Source organism: Notolepis coatsorum, assembly GCF_963971535.1.
Source record: "Notolepis coatsorum genome assembly, chromosome: 15".
Lineage (NCBI taxonomy): Eukaryota > Metazoa > Chordata > Actinopteri > Aulopiformes > Paralepididae > Notolepis > Notolepis coatsorum.
Genome location: NC_140179.1, coordinates 44,674,236 through 44,688,816, shown reverse-complemented (window position 1 = coordinate 44,688,816; position 14,581 = coordinate 44,674,236). Strand labels below are relative to the sequence as shown.

Here is a 14,581-nt window from a genome sequence, read left to right as displayed (position 1 = left end):
ATTGAGTCGGAAACCGGCGCATATTGACAGGAGGAAGTGGCACAGCCAAAAGTGAGTGTAGTCTTTTGAAGGAAGAGACTCAGGGCTTTCGAATTTCGAAAAACTACCCTACCCAGCTCACACCAGCCCCTGTCAATCATCTGACTTCTGGATTTACTTTTTTATTCCTCTTATTTTTTGGGATTATCTCCCACAAACCTGAACGTTATTGCCATAAAACAGAATGCAGTTAGTTTCTCTACCTTTCTGTGAACGTCTTGCAAAAAACGGTGTTGCAATACGATGAAAGATTGTGGAGAAATTTACATTATAAAAAAGATGGCAGAATTCAGTACTGTATCTACAAAACCTTCTGTTTAATCATCTTTGACATCATCACAAACGTTCCAGAATGTTCGGGCGGAACTATGTTCTAGAATGAACTGCTATGACATCATCACAAACGTTCCAGAATGTTCGGGCGGACCTATGTTCTAGAATGTGCTGCTATGACATCATCACAAACGTTCCAGAATGTTCGGGCGGTCTTATGTTATAGAATGTTCTGCTATGACATCATCACAAACGTTCCAGAATGTTCGGGCGGACTTAATGTTCTAGAATGTTCTGCTATGACATCCACAAACGTTCCAGAATGTTCGGGCGGACTAATGTTCTCGAATGTTCTGCTATGACATCATCACAAACGTTCCAGAATGTTCGGGCGGACTAATGTTCTAGAATGTTCTGCTATGACATCATCACAAACGTTCCAGAATGTTCGGGCGGACCTAATGTTCTAGAATGTACTGCTATGACATCATCACAAACGTTCCAGAATGTTCGGGCGGTCTTATGTTCTAGAATGTTCTGCTATGACATCATCACAAACGTTCCAGAATGTTCGGGCGGACTAATGTTCTAGAATGTTCTGCTATGACATCATCACAAACGTTCCAGAATGTTCGGGCAGACCTATGTTCTAGAATGTGCTGCTATGACATCATACAAACGTTCCAGAATGTTCGGGACCTATGTTCTAGAATGTGATGCTATGACATCATCACAAACGTTCCAGAATGTTCGGGCGGACCTAATGTTCTAGAATTGTTCTGCTATGACATCATCACAAACGTTCCAGAATGTTCGGGCGGACTAATGTTCTAGAATGTACTGCTATGACATCATCACAAACGTTCCAGGATGTTTGGGCGGAACTAATGTTCTAGAATGATCTGCTATGACATCATCACAAACGTTCCAGAATGTTCGGGCGGACCTAATGTTCTAGAATGTTCTGCTATGACATCATCACAAACGTTCCAGGATGTTCGGGCGGACTTATGTTCTAGAATGTTCTGCTATGACATCACAACGTTCCAGAATGTTAGGGTGGACTAATGTTCTAGAATGTACTGCTATGACATCATCACAAACGTTCCAGAATGTTCGGGCGGACTAATGTTCTAGAATTGTCTGCTATGACATCATCACAAACGTTCCAGAATGTTCGGGCGGAACTAATGTTCTAGAATGTTCTGCTATGACATCATCACAAACGTTCAAGAATGTTCGGGCGGGCTAATGTTCTAGAATGTTCTGCTATGACATCATCACAAACGTTCCAGAATGTTCGGGCGGAACTACACACATTTCCCATAATGTTGGTGTGTTCCTTTAAGAGGCGGTTCCTTGAAATGCTGTGAAGCACAATGAGTGTTGCTGTATTTATCATCTATATTTACTACATTCATCACATGTCATCAAGTTGTAATATTGTAATGTGTGTCGACCGCTAGAATCAAACAACATACTGGATTGGCTCACTTTAGAAGCTGTACAAAAATCAAATCAAATAAAAATATATATTTTTTTATATAGGTCTACATCTGCTACAGTTTTTCATTTGTTTTTGTTTGTGCACACATACACCAGTTAGTTATTGTCTACAACAGCAACAGAAATGCATGACACACACACACACACACAGGTTACCTGAACTCTGACCCTGCAGTCAACTGCTTTGAGGACTTTAGTGTTGTTGATGGGATGAATCTCTATTAATAGAGTCAGACACTTAGATACTAAAGAGAGAGAGAGAGAGAGAGAGAGAGAGAGAGAGACATAGAGATAGTGATACAGAGAGATGGAGAGAGAGATAGAGAGGTTAAACTCTAGAGAAAGAGGTAATAGTTAACATGGTTGGGACAATAAACCACACATAGCTGTTACTCTCACTGAAACAGCTGACAGAGAGAATGAGGACGTGTGGGTATGCATGTGTGTGAATGAATGAATGAATGAATGAATGAATGAATGAATGAATGAATGAAAACATTATTGAACAGATTGCAGACTTGGTACAATACAGTACGGCTCAATACACACAATTGTTAAGGGGATGCAGACCAGAGAAAGACGTTTGTCTTGTTTACATCAGGGTCCCCCAGTTTCAATTCAGTGACATTTATGACATACACAACATATTATGACATCATGACATTTATGGCATAGGGGCATACATGACATACAGGTATATAGTACTGTTATATTTGTGACATATACGATATGCAAATATACAGTACTGTTACCTATAGATCCTGACAGAGAGTATATATACATATGATGGGGAGGAGACTGTACATTAGGAGGGGGTGGGTGGGTGGGAGAGAAATATACATACGGTGGGGAGAGAATATATACATACGGTGGGGAGAGAATATATACATACGGTGGGGAGGAGACTGTACATTAGGAGGGGGTGGATGGGTGGGAGAGAAATATACATACGGTGGGGAGAGAATATATACATACGGTGGGGAGGAGACTGTCTATTAGGAGGGGGTAGGGGTGGGGGGGTTTGGACATTTACGGTGGCCAGTTTCGAATTGCAGCCTCCCGTAGGTGTACATGTGTGTATGTATGTGTATATATATATATATATATATTAGTGGGCGGCTACGTGGCGTAGTGGGCAAGGCGCTTGCCACGAATGCGGAGACACTGGGCTCGCCTGTTCGAGCCCAGCGCTCCACATTGCTTTCAGTTTAGCTGGTCGTCCGTACTAATACACATTGGCCGTATTAGGGGGTGGGAAACTGATGGGTGGGGAACGGGGGTTGTGGAAAGCGACTCCTACAGGTCGGTTGGTGCGCCTGCGCAGTAGAATCAGGAAGTGTCGGGGGCAGCGTGAGCGCGTTATTCCTCGCCACTGAGAGATCGAGCTGCGCAGGTGAAAAGATGCGACTGTTGTTACCTCAAGTACTGGAGGGGACTTGTGCTATGTATGACTTAGTCCACATTGCAGCCGGCTTGTGGGAGGCAAGAAACAGCGTTCGTGACAGGGGAGGGTTGAATTGGATGATACGAAATTGGGATGGGAGAAAATATAGAAAATGGGAGAAAAAGTGGATAAAAATGTGTGCGTGCACGTGTTACCTGGTTTGAGTCGTTCCTCTCCTGTGTGCCGCTGTGCCAAGCTGACAGCTGAAAGAAAGGCCAAGGAAGAGATGTCATGCAGAATAACTCAGTTAATGTGATTCCTGCTGTGGACTCTGCAGGGGGAGTAGTTAGAGTGATGCTGTATCACCCCGTCTGACAGCAGTAGTGTTGTCTGTGAGGCTAACAAGCAGAAGCAGCCCCTTAAACCACAGTTATCATGGAGGACAACGTTCTCTGTGGCAAGCGACATGATCAGTAGGCCTACCTATAAAGATATCTATACATATACAAATACCTGTACCTACAAAATATATAATAATAATACATTTTGTATAGCACTTTTCATGAAGAAATTGCCGTTCAAAGTGCTTCACAGCAGTAAGAAATACAGGCATAAGCGAGCATAAAAAAGATAGAGAGGTAGCAAGGCAAGGTAAATCACAGTTTTTCACATTATGATCCAACATCCCAATAGGCCTCTCTGTTTACGGTTTCATTCAGTAATACAAATTGAATATATATTATATGTACCTAAGTGCAAAATCACTGACCCATCCCTTTAATTTAATTGGGGATGCAAAATGGTGCTAGTGGAAACAATGTATGGTTGTTCTCATGTGGCCATTTCACGTCCCAAAATGTAAATAGAAAATAAGAGTCACATCCAAAAACTAGAAACAGTTTTGCACACATTCATTTACTCTCAATAATTGTCAAACTAAATAGACGTGTGCAAAACTGTTTAGTTTTTGGATGTGTGTGAGATTATGTGCAAAATAAATCAGCACCGCTTTTTCGGCGAAGTGCCCCTTTAAAAGGATAAAGCGTAAAATATATGATCGTCCAATGGAATTTAGAAGAATAAAAAATGTATGAATGGAGGAACACAAAATGGCCACTGTTAATGGCTGCTGAGGGACATTATGACATCACATGAAAACCTCTTGTTTCATCAGTCCGTCTCACCTAGTAGAGTCTGCTCCTGGTTCAGAGAACAGCTGCTCACACACACCTGCTTGTCAAAGGTGTAGAGGAGCTGTAGGAGACGGAAACACACACACACACCTAGTTGTCAAAATTATACAGGAGTTAGAAGATTTCTTTATTGTCAGGCTCAGCGTATACAAGGTCATTTAAATGTGTCTTTTCACACATCCTCCTAGTTACACACACAGTCCCTCACATGTGTGTATTTCATCAGAGAGGTCAGAGTGCAGGGTTGCTCTGTGCATGCACACATGTGCACGCACACACACTCACAGTTCTGCCACCACCAGCAGTAAAAACGGCTGTAGCAGCAGAAATCTGAAAGGTTCAACTTGACATTTTTCTTCTCTTTTTCCATCCGTTTCTATTAAACGCATGCGCGCACGCAGACGCACACACACACACACACACACACCTAGTTGTCAAAATTATTCAAGTTAGTAGATTTATTGTCAGTGTGTACACAAGGTAATTGAAATTCGTCTTTTCACACATCCCTCCTAGTTACACAGACAGTCCCTCACACGTGTGTATTTCAGAGGTCAGAGGTCATGGCCGCCTGCAGTGCAGTACAGTGCTGCACCCTGGAGCAGTTTTCGGGTTCAGTGCCTTGCTCAGGGGCACTTAGGCAGGACGGTGGGCATCGTAGATGTAGCCACCCTTCAGTCACCCTTGGCCGGCATCTTTACCTCTAGAGTCCATCCTGCCTTGAGTTATAGAAGACACCGAACACACACAAGCACACATACAACAGAATACAATACAAAACAACACAATACACAGAACAGGCTACACACACACACACAGTCATTTTGATGCCAGAATTACCTTATTCTGTTCGGTGTTTGGGTCATATTTCCCAATCCTGGTTGTCCCTGTTGCTCCCTGACAGGAGAAGAAGAAGATAATGTGTTAGATTCTGATCAATCACAGAAAGCGGGACTGTGAGGTGAATGGAGCAATGAACAACGTTACGGGGGTGGTCGGTAGCGAGAAAGCTTTAAAGGGACGTGCGGGGGGGGGGGGGGGGGGGGGGGGGGGGGGGGGGGGGGGGGGGGGGGGGGGGGGGGGGGGGGGGGGGATAACGAAATAACGGTGTCAGAGAGCCGCGACCCCCACTATTATAGGAGGTAAAAGATTATAATAATAAAAATAAAATTATTATTATTTTTTATTAAATTTTTTTAAATGGAAATGTATGGTTGAAACATGCAAACGTTCAAACGCACACACACTACTAAGCATTGGAGGCTTTTAACCAAGGCCGGACTGGGGAAATCATTCAGGCCAGGAAATATAGTGCGAAATATAGCCCCAGTCAGGCCACTTTTTAAGCGAGGAATTTTTTTGTTACAAAGACTTCTGGTGCAGGAATTTTTTTATTTGTACCCTTTAAATGCCAGTGTTTGTGATGGCATCACAAATTATTGTTAAAAAACAGGCTAGCATATGTATGATTAGCAACAACACTGATTTTGATGGATTTCTGTTTTTTTGTAATGTCAGATTGAAAAAAAATTACTAAATTGTCCTCTTCAAAAACACCATAAAAATATGACTATATGTTGAAATAATTTACCACTTTTTCTTTCATAAATATTTTATTCAACTTCAGCCCTGATCATAACACCAGTTACACCACATATTCATTTTATAATTCTAACCCTTTAAATGCCAGTGTGTGTGATGGCATATATTTGCAATATATCAAATGCAAAGTAGATTTTTCTGCAGGGGATTATTACAGGCTAGCATGTATCAATGATTAGCAACAACACTGATTTTGATGGATTTTTTGTTTTTTGTAAGGGTCCCGCCTCCACCAATCACATGCGGCTCCCTTTGTGTGTGTGTGTGTGTGTGTGTGTGTGTGTGTGTGTGTGTGTGTGTGTGTGTGTGTGTGTGTGTGTGTGTGTGTGTGTGTGTGTGTGTGTGTGTGTGTGTGTGTGTGTGTGTGTGTGTGTGTGTGTGTGTGTGTGTGTGTGTGCAAGAGAGAGAGAGATAGTTCTCCGACTTGTGTGAGTTGCAGTGATCTTCTAGTTGTTCCCCACCTAGGTTATCTAACTATTGCACCGCTGCAACTAGAAACACTGGCCTGGCCTGCTTCTAAGTTCAGTGGCCTGACTGCATTAAAAAAAAAAAAAAATTTTTTGGAGTGTATATATATATAATTTTTTTTTTTTTTTGGAAATCATCTGGCGACCCCCTCTCTATCTAGACTAGTCGCATCTCTATCTAGACTAGTACACTGACTAGTAGCATCTCTATCTAGACTAGTAGCATCTCTATCCCAGCTTACCTTCCAAGAGTAGAGAATCCCTCCATCTCTCTCAATGTTGAGGATACAAGTATCCACGGCTCTGGAGTATTCTGTAACAGAACACACATGTATAATACTAGTTATTATTATACATGGGCTTATTGTGACAGCTTTAAAATGTTGATAATGAAAATGGTTTCCATTCACATCCTATGTTTTTCTATTCATTCTCCAGCCTTGCTACCTCAGAATCATTATGCATGGATTTACTGTAGCCTGCCATTGAGATATCCTATCAAAGTTATCAGTAGCTTATGGTAGCAATTGTTAGCTAAATTAAATATTAAATACGAATTAGCCTAATTATCACATGCAGTCTAAATATAATATTCATTACTAAACAGTTTATAATAAGTCATCATAAATAGCCTAAATGTTTAATGAATGAACATTTGGAAGAGGTTATTTTGGCAAGGCTGCAGGGAGCCTAGCTACCCTTCCCTTTAAACGATATCCAATGTAGACTTCTTTAGCTTCTAGTCAAATAGATAGATAACCTTAATTGTCCTGGATGAGGCAAGACAATGACATCCGTTGTCACCTGATTTCACCTGTTTTCTTAGGACTGTTGACCGGGACAAGGGGACTGTCCTAAGAAAACTGTCAGGTAACAATAGAAGTCATTGACAATCATATGACCAGTCTGACAGTAGGACAGACCATATGACCAGTCTGACAGTAAGACAACCATATGACCAGTCTGACAGTAGGACAGACCATATGACCAGTCTGACAGTAAGACAGCCATATGACCAGTCTGACAGTAAGACAACCACATGACCAGTCTGACAGTAAGACAATCATATGACCAGTCTGACAGTAAGACAACCATATGACCAGTCTGACAGTAGGACAGACCATATGACCAGTCTGACAGTAAGACAACCATATGACCAGTCTGACAGTAAGACAACCACATGACCAGTCTGACAGTAAGACAACCACATGACCAGTCTGACAGTAAGACAACCACATGACCAGTCTGACAGTAGGACAGACCATATGACCAGTCTGACAGTAAGACAACCACATGACCAGTCTGACAGTAAGACAATCATATGACCAGTCTGACAGTAAGACAACCATATGACCAGTCTGACAGTAGGACAGACCATATGACCAGTCTGACAGTAAGACAACCATATGACCAGTCTGACAGTAAGACAACCACATGACCAGTCTGACAGTAAGACAACCACATGACCAGTCTGACAGTAAGACAACCACATGACCAGTCTGACAGTAGGACAGACCATATGACCAGTCTGACAGTAAGACAACCATATGACCAGTCTGACAGTAAGGTGAAGACAATGGTAGATTTCACCCTTGAAACATTATGGTAAAGAAAATACTTCGTTTATAAGCCTACATAATAATAATAATAATAATAATAATAATAATAATAATAATAATAATAATAATAATAATAATAATAATAATAATAATAATAATAATAATAATAATAGGATGTTCAAGTTGAGTTACTACCAACAGGACCAACATTACTGTAGGCCTATGTTTAGTTTAGTTGAATGTTTGAGTAGAGACAGATATAAACTGACCATTCAACTAACAGTCTGAAGACACATATCACATGAATATCCTAAGCTAACATGCTAGGTTTCTCACCTTTCAAAAGTTATACAAATGTGCATTATGAAGTCGGTGAATCCTTAGGGTTGTGTCCTTATTGATACCCCCCCCCCCCCCCACAAAAAAAACGTGTCTCTCCCAAATTCAGAATTCCAAACGGTGCACTAATATAGGGGGCTTCTCCCCTGCATAACAGTGTGACAGGCCGTCTTCTCCTACTGACTCTGAGTCAGAGTCAGACAGCTGGAAACCATTAGACAATCCAGTATATGAACGAGTGCTGTCTGTTCACATTTACTTTGTTACCCCCTCTCGTTGTCTTTCACTACCAGCTATTGGTTGACTCTAATTTTGAGATCTATATACCGTATATATATATATATTGGTATATTGTTGTTTGCACTGGGTGGGGTTGGGGGTGAGATATACAGTACGATGATGGTATATGTCAATCATTGTAATTTGTTTAATTTTGTAAAACGGAATAATTGTATGAACAAGTGTTGTCTTGTTAATTTTACATGGATCAAATTCTTGTAACCTGCCTTTGTCCGATGTAATTTATGAGGTAGCCTGGCGGTCTAATTGACATCTCATAGTGCACTCATTCAAGGGTACTACGACTATGCTTGCACCTCATGGTACCAAAGCACCTCAAAGGCGCTAAAAACAAAATTACAAACATCTCAAAACAAACTGGTCAGACTACTGCTTGACCTTACTCCTAAAACCCACCTCACCCCTGCCCACTTTGACAACCTAGGATGGCTTAGAGTAGACGACAGAGTACAGCAACTTGCAATGGGCCTGGTCTACAAGATACACTACACGACTAAGGTACCCATGTACATGTCAAAATACTTCCCAAAGGTCAGTGAATACCACGACCACAACACCAGAGGGAGCTCAACAAATCATGTTAAACCCAGATTCGGCTCAAACAAGGGACTAAACACATTTCAATGTGGAACGCCCTACCCACAGCTGTAAAGGAATGTAAATCACTACCCACTTTCAAAACCACTCTCAAAGAGCACCTACGGGAGACTGCAATTCGAAACTGGCCCCTGTAAATGTCTTAACCAACCCCCTCCAATGTACAGTAAATGTCCTAACCCAATAATACACGAGACCCTCTTCTTGGGACCAAGTAAGGTTTCGTCGATAATCCAATGTACAGTTACCCCCCCCCCCACCCACCCACCTCCAATGTACAGTTTCCCACCCCCCCCCTCCACCCAACCTCCTCCAATGTACAGTTTCTTCGTCAAATGTATATACTCTCTTTTTTTATCACAAACAATACTGTATTTGTAAATCTGGTATGTCATAAATGTATAGATGTAGCAGTATATGTAGCCTATGTCATATATGTTATGATGAATTGAAAATGGGGGTCCCTGATGTAAACAAGACAAAAAAAAGTCTTTCTCTGGTCTGCATCCCCTTAACAATTGTTGTGTATTGAGCTGTACTGTACTGTACCCATTCTGCAATCTGTTAATAAAATGTTCAATCAATCAATCAATCAAGCTAAATTACACCAACCGGCAGACTACATATAAATAATGGGTATGTTGAAGTTGGCGACGGTGCTGTTTAGTGTGTAGTTAGTTACATAGTAAGTATTTATAGGCATGATGTTCTTTTGGCTTCTTCATTGAGTGCTGATCCTCATCATTTAGGGCACAATTGTCTTGTGTTTTATTATAAGAAATAAGTCATTTCTATAATTAATCATACTAAATGTACTCATTGCTAAGTGCTATTGCTGTTGAAACACAGGAAATAAGTTATGTTAGCAATGTTACAGCCAGGTCCCTCTGTCTTGCTACTGAAATTGAATTGAATTATTTAATTAAATCTTTATTTAATTAAAATACATACATACAAAACAAAGTAGTTCAAACAAATTAACAATGAACTTAACATGTCCGAAAACGAGTAGGAAGAAGTAAACGTATTTAACCCTACACAGCTTCTCTAACTATACTCAGTGATTGTGAATATAATACATATATCTACACACACTTAATTTTAAATGCACTATTCTTTATGTTAAATGATTAAATATTAAATACAAAAGGCCACCACTAGGGGGAGAAAACTAAAAAGCTGCCATAATTAATCAAACTACAAAAAAAATAAAAAAAAATAAATAAATAAAAACGTCAACTCTCCCCCGTCCCCCCAGACACCTGTCAGCCACCAGCCTCACCTCGGAGTCTCCCACCCGGCGCTTCTTTCTTGAAGTGGTCCGACACCACGTCTCTCTGCAGGTCGAACCGTGTCTGCAGTTTCAGCATGTTGTTCACTTACATTCCAGCTGCTATGTATTAAGAAAAAGCAGAATGTAGTATTTTTGTAAAGGCTACATAACCACAACGAGGAGGTGTCCGACCCGAGAGAGCCGTGGACACAGGCTGCGCATCATCATGTGACATAAGGTTGTCCACTAAACGTAATAAAGCAGGGAGGCGAACACAAGTGAAAGTAGAAAAGAACAAGGTGTCACTTCTCGTTATTTTGCTTTCGAGCCACGTTGTAGCCTATAATGAACATGCGGAAATGTCACGTCGCTCCGGTCCAGTCCTTTATATTCCCTCCTCCCCCCTGGATGAAAAAAGAGCGAGCGGGGGGAGTCGCTTCTATAGGCCGAGGTAAACATCACTCCCAGGGGGACAGGAATCTCTCACCACCCCGCTGAATCACTGACTGGTCTGATCACTGTGAGGGGGCAGACTGTTCCGGTCCATTTTAATTTGCATTGACTCTTTCTATTTGTATACTACTAGTTATTTGTTATAGCTCAGAAGAACACTTTACACTTGTGTGAATTGATGGGGGGGGGGCCGGGGGGTCTTGATTAGGCCTTCGCACAAAGTAGCCTTCTGGCTAGACGTCAACACACACACACATCTACTTATATATTTCTATAAGAAATCCCCCATGTTTTATTATTAATTACATTTTTCGAAAATGTCTATATTGCTTTATATGTTATTTACTGTGTTTAATGAACTACTATGTATTATTAAATATGTTTAAAATACAAACAAACAAAATATTTTATTGTTTCCTTGACAAACACCGCCCTCCTGTGGTCAACGTTCGTTACCGCGCCAAGGGGGCGAGGCGTGGGCGGGTGCGTGTGACGTAAGGGCTCTACGTCGAGACCACAGGGGATCCCGATGATGCACCACCGCCACGAGCCGAGTACAGCCGAATAGCAGCCCGAGTGGGGTTCGAGAATCGAGATGTCATGACGAATGCCACTCTTAAGGCCCGCCCTCTCTCTTAAGGCCCGTCCCCTCTATTAAGGCCCGCCCTCTCTCTTAAGGCCCGTCCCCTCTATTAAGGCCCGCCCTCTCTCTTAAGGCCCGCCCCCCCCCTCTCTCGGCTCCTCTCCACCGCCGCCCCCTCTCTTAAGGCCCACCCCCTCCCTCGGCTCCTCTGCAGCGCCGCCCCCCAGCGACAGAACAGCGAGGTCGGTTCACGGTTGAGACGGTTGACTTCTTCCCCGGCAGCAGCAGCAGCACCACAGCGCGCGACACAACACTACAGTGACAGCTGCGACTGAAAGATGGAGCACAGAGACGGTCTGAGAGACCCCGACTTCAACATACTGCTGGCCACCGACTCCTACAAGGTAAGCGCGGTTACCGACGACCACAGTGAGGAAAGGGGGCCCGGTGTGTGGTGGAAGAAAATCAACCGTCAAGGTGGTTCCATCGGTTCCCAAGGCCACCATCATCATCTAATATCATCCCTTGCCTTTGGTGACCGCGGTTCGGCGGGGACTCGCTTAACAACCAGGTATCTCGCGCGTGTCACGCGGTCGCGTCCAATGGGCGGTTGAGGTGGCGCGCGAGGTCCAATGGGGTTGAGGTTAGGGGCGTGAGTCTATACGTTTGAGATGCCCAGTTTTTAGGCTCACACACACCACCACTAGGCCGACTTTACTGTGGAGGAGAGAGAGAGAGGGTACCAACACACAGCGAGCAAGCATCCCCGATTCTGTTTAAACACGAGACAAGGGAAGAATATTCCGCTGAAAAACACCATCCTTTATCCCCCGGCTCTGCTTTAGTATTGGCGATATCTGTCTCTTCGCCGTGACCGATAGCTGTATTAGCTAGTAGCATGCTAGCCCCTTTCGTGACTGTGATGCACCGAGTGAATCCACGGTCACGTGCTCCTCAATAGGAAACCAACCTAGATTTACCCTGAAGGACTGGTTCTGGCCGAACCGTTCGTTATACAAGTATCACAGAGACGTTTCAAATGTAATCACAGTTGCACGAGGGTTTCCGACAGAGATACGGGATGGTTTGAAGGCTCTGCGTTGCTAATAGACATTTTAAATTATGTTTTATAAATTTGTCAACATTGCTCAACGGCGTTATTTCCGGCGTTGGCTGCCTTGTGCGCCTGCGCTGTGATCACAGCGCATGCGCATCATGCACCCAACGCCGGAAATAATGCTAGTGTTGACCGGTTTATAAAAAATATTTAAAATGTCTATTAGCAACGCAGAGCCTTCAAACCATCCCGTATCTCTGTCGGAAACCCTCGTGCAACTGTGAGTACCTTTAAAACGTCTCTGTGATACTTGTATAACGAACGGTTCGGCCAGAACCAGTCCTTCATGGTCAACATACGTTGGTTTCCTATTGAGGAGCAAGTGACTGGATTCACTCGGTGCATCACAGTCACGAAAGGAGCTAGCAGCATGCTAACGGGGAGAGCACAGGGGGGCTGATATTAAAGAAAGAGGCAGCGAGCTGCATGTCTGGTGGATGTGCTGCTGCTGGACCGTACATGGGACGGTTGGAGACAAAAAGGAAATAACGAGATAAACTAGGTTCGACTAGATTGGTTTATCTATCACATTCGTTTCCGCCCCTGTGTGTCTGTTTCCTATGAATCAAAAGCGAAACTAGTTTTAGAGAATAGCGTGATGGGGGGGGGGGGGGGGGTCACGTGGGTTTCCTTGTTATGAAATCATTATTAACCCTTTCACTGCCACACGACAGAAGGTTAATAAAGAGAGAGACGAGCAGCAAGGTCGAGCAGGGGGAGCAGGCCGTGAGGTGCATCCTGCTCGGCGGGGTAGGGTGCACACACACACCGCCAAGTCTGGGGTTGGATCATACCGGATTAGATTAGAATAGATTCAAATGTATTGCCATCATTCAGCTGCACAAGTACAGTACGAAAATAAATGGGCAAGATCCAACCAGACTCGAGTGCAAATGTAACAGTGAAGGGCAATAGTAAATATACAATGTACAGGTGAGTGGATATAAAATATATAAAATGAGTACTACTGAGTAATAGTGCTAATCAGATCTATGTACAGAGCTGTAGTTAAGTATTGTACATTACCGTACAGTAATGCCGGTATAAAGAACGGTATAACTAGTAAGAGTAGGTAAGGGATATGACATGTATAGATATAGTATCTACAGATATGTAAAAAGGATTATATATGCAGGTATGTACAGTCTAGACAGATGTGGATAAATATATAGACGGTAAGAATATATTTTATTTGATTGAATCAAACGTTGAGACAACTTTCTGAGAATATAATATATTGAGAAAGCACAATGTACAGTATGTATACATTGGCGACTGGATAGAAGAGGCACCTTGAACATTAGTCTAATATAAGGAGAACTGAGTGGACTGGACATCATTCCCTTTGCCTCAAAATATTGATTATTGTCAATCGATTGTGGACTTTATTGTAGTCACAAGGAGGAATTGAAAAAGAAAAGAAAAACTCACAATCACTGGTTTTATTGTTTAGTTTGTGGTATGCGTGTGTTGAAGTGATAACCACGTGTCTGTTTTTTCTCACAGGACAGTTCCTAGTTAAATGTCTTTGCATGTGCAAGAGAGACAAGTGTTTGTGTCATGTATGTGCGGGTCCAGTGACAGTGTATCACAAAGGGGGCAACACCTGGCTGATGTGCCGGATCATGTGACAAAATCTGGAGGGATAGAGGGAGGAGGGGGTGACATGTATTGGGTAAAATACATAAAGCTTCTCCATAGTGTAGTAATTGGCTCGTGAAGTGAAATATCAGAACAGGACAGAGTAGGAAATGTACTTTTTAAATAGGTTACTACTGCTTCATAATAACCAGATCTTTGGTGGGGGTTACTTTCCCTGTATAATAGCGGTAAATTTGACAATGTCCACGCTTCTTTCTCTCTTAATTACCTCCTTTTTTTTTTAAATCTATTTGA

At 42.5% G+C, this 14,581-nt stretch overlaps 2 protein-coding genes across 2 annotated transcripts in view; one reads left to right on the top strand and one right to left on the bottom strand.

Moving 5' to 3' along the window:
• Positions 1-10,634, bottom strand: part of gsap (gamma-secretase activating protein) — a 125,314-nt gene extending 114,680 nt beyond the window's left edge. Inside the window, exons 1-6 of the mRNA XM_084330985.1 lie at positions 10,542-10,634; positions 6,707-6,777; positions 5,236-5,292; positions 4,387-4,456; positions 3,418-3,465; positions 1,975-2,063 (exon numbers count right to left, since the gene is read on the bottom strand). Of these exons, the coding sequence (XP_084187111.1) occupies positions 1,975-2,063; positions 3,418-3,465; positions 4,387-4,456; positions 5,236-5,292; positions 6,707-6,777; positions 10,542-10,629 (423 nt within the window). The 5' untranslated portion in view covers positions 10,630-10,634. The remainder of the gene's footprint in view (positions 1-1,974; positions 2,064-3,417; positions 3,466-4,386; positions 4,457-5,235; positions 5,293-6,706; positions 6,778-10,541) is intronic.
• Positions 10,635-11,820: 1,186 nt separating this feature from the next.
• Positions 11,821-14,581, top strand: part of nampt1 (nicotinamide phosphoribosyltransferase 1) — a 66,958-nt gene continuing 64,197 nt past the window's right edge. Inside the window, exon 1 of the mRNA XM_084331157.1 lies at positions 11,821-11,972. Coding sequence (XP_084187283.1) covers positions 11,907-11,972 — 66 coding nt within the window. The 5' untranslated portion in view covers positions 11,821-11,906. The remainder of the gene's footprint in view (positions 11,973-14,581) is intronic.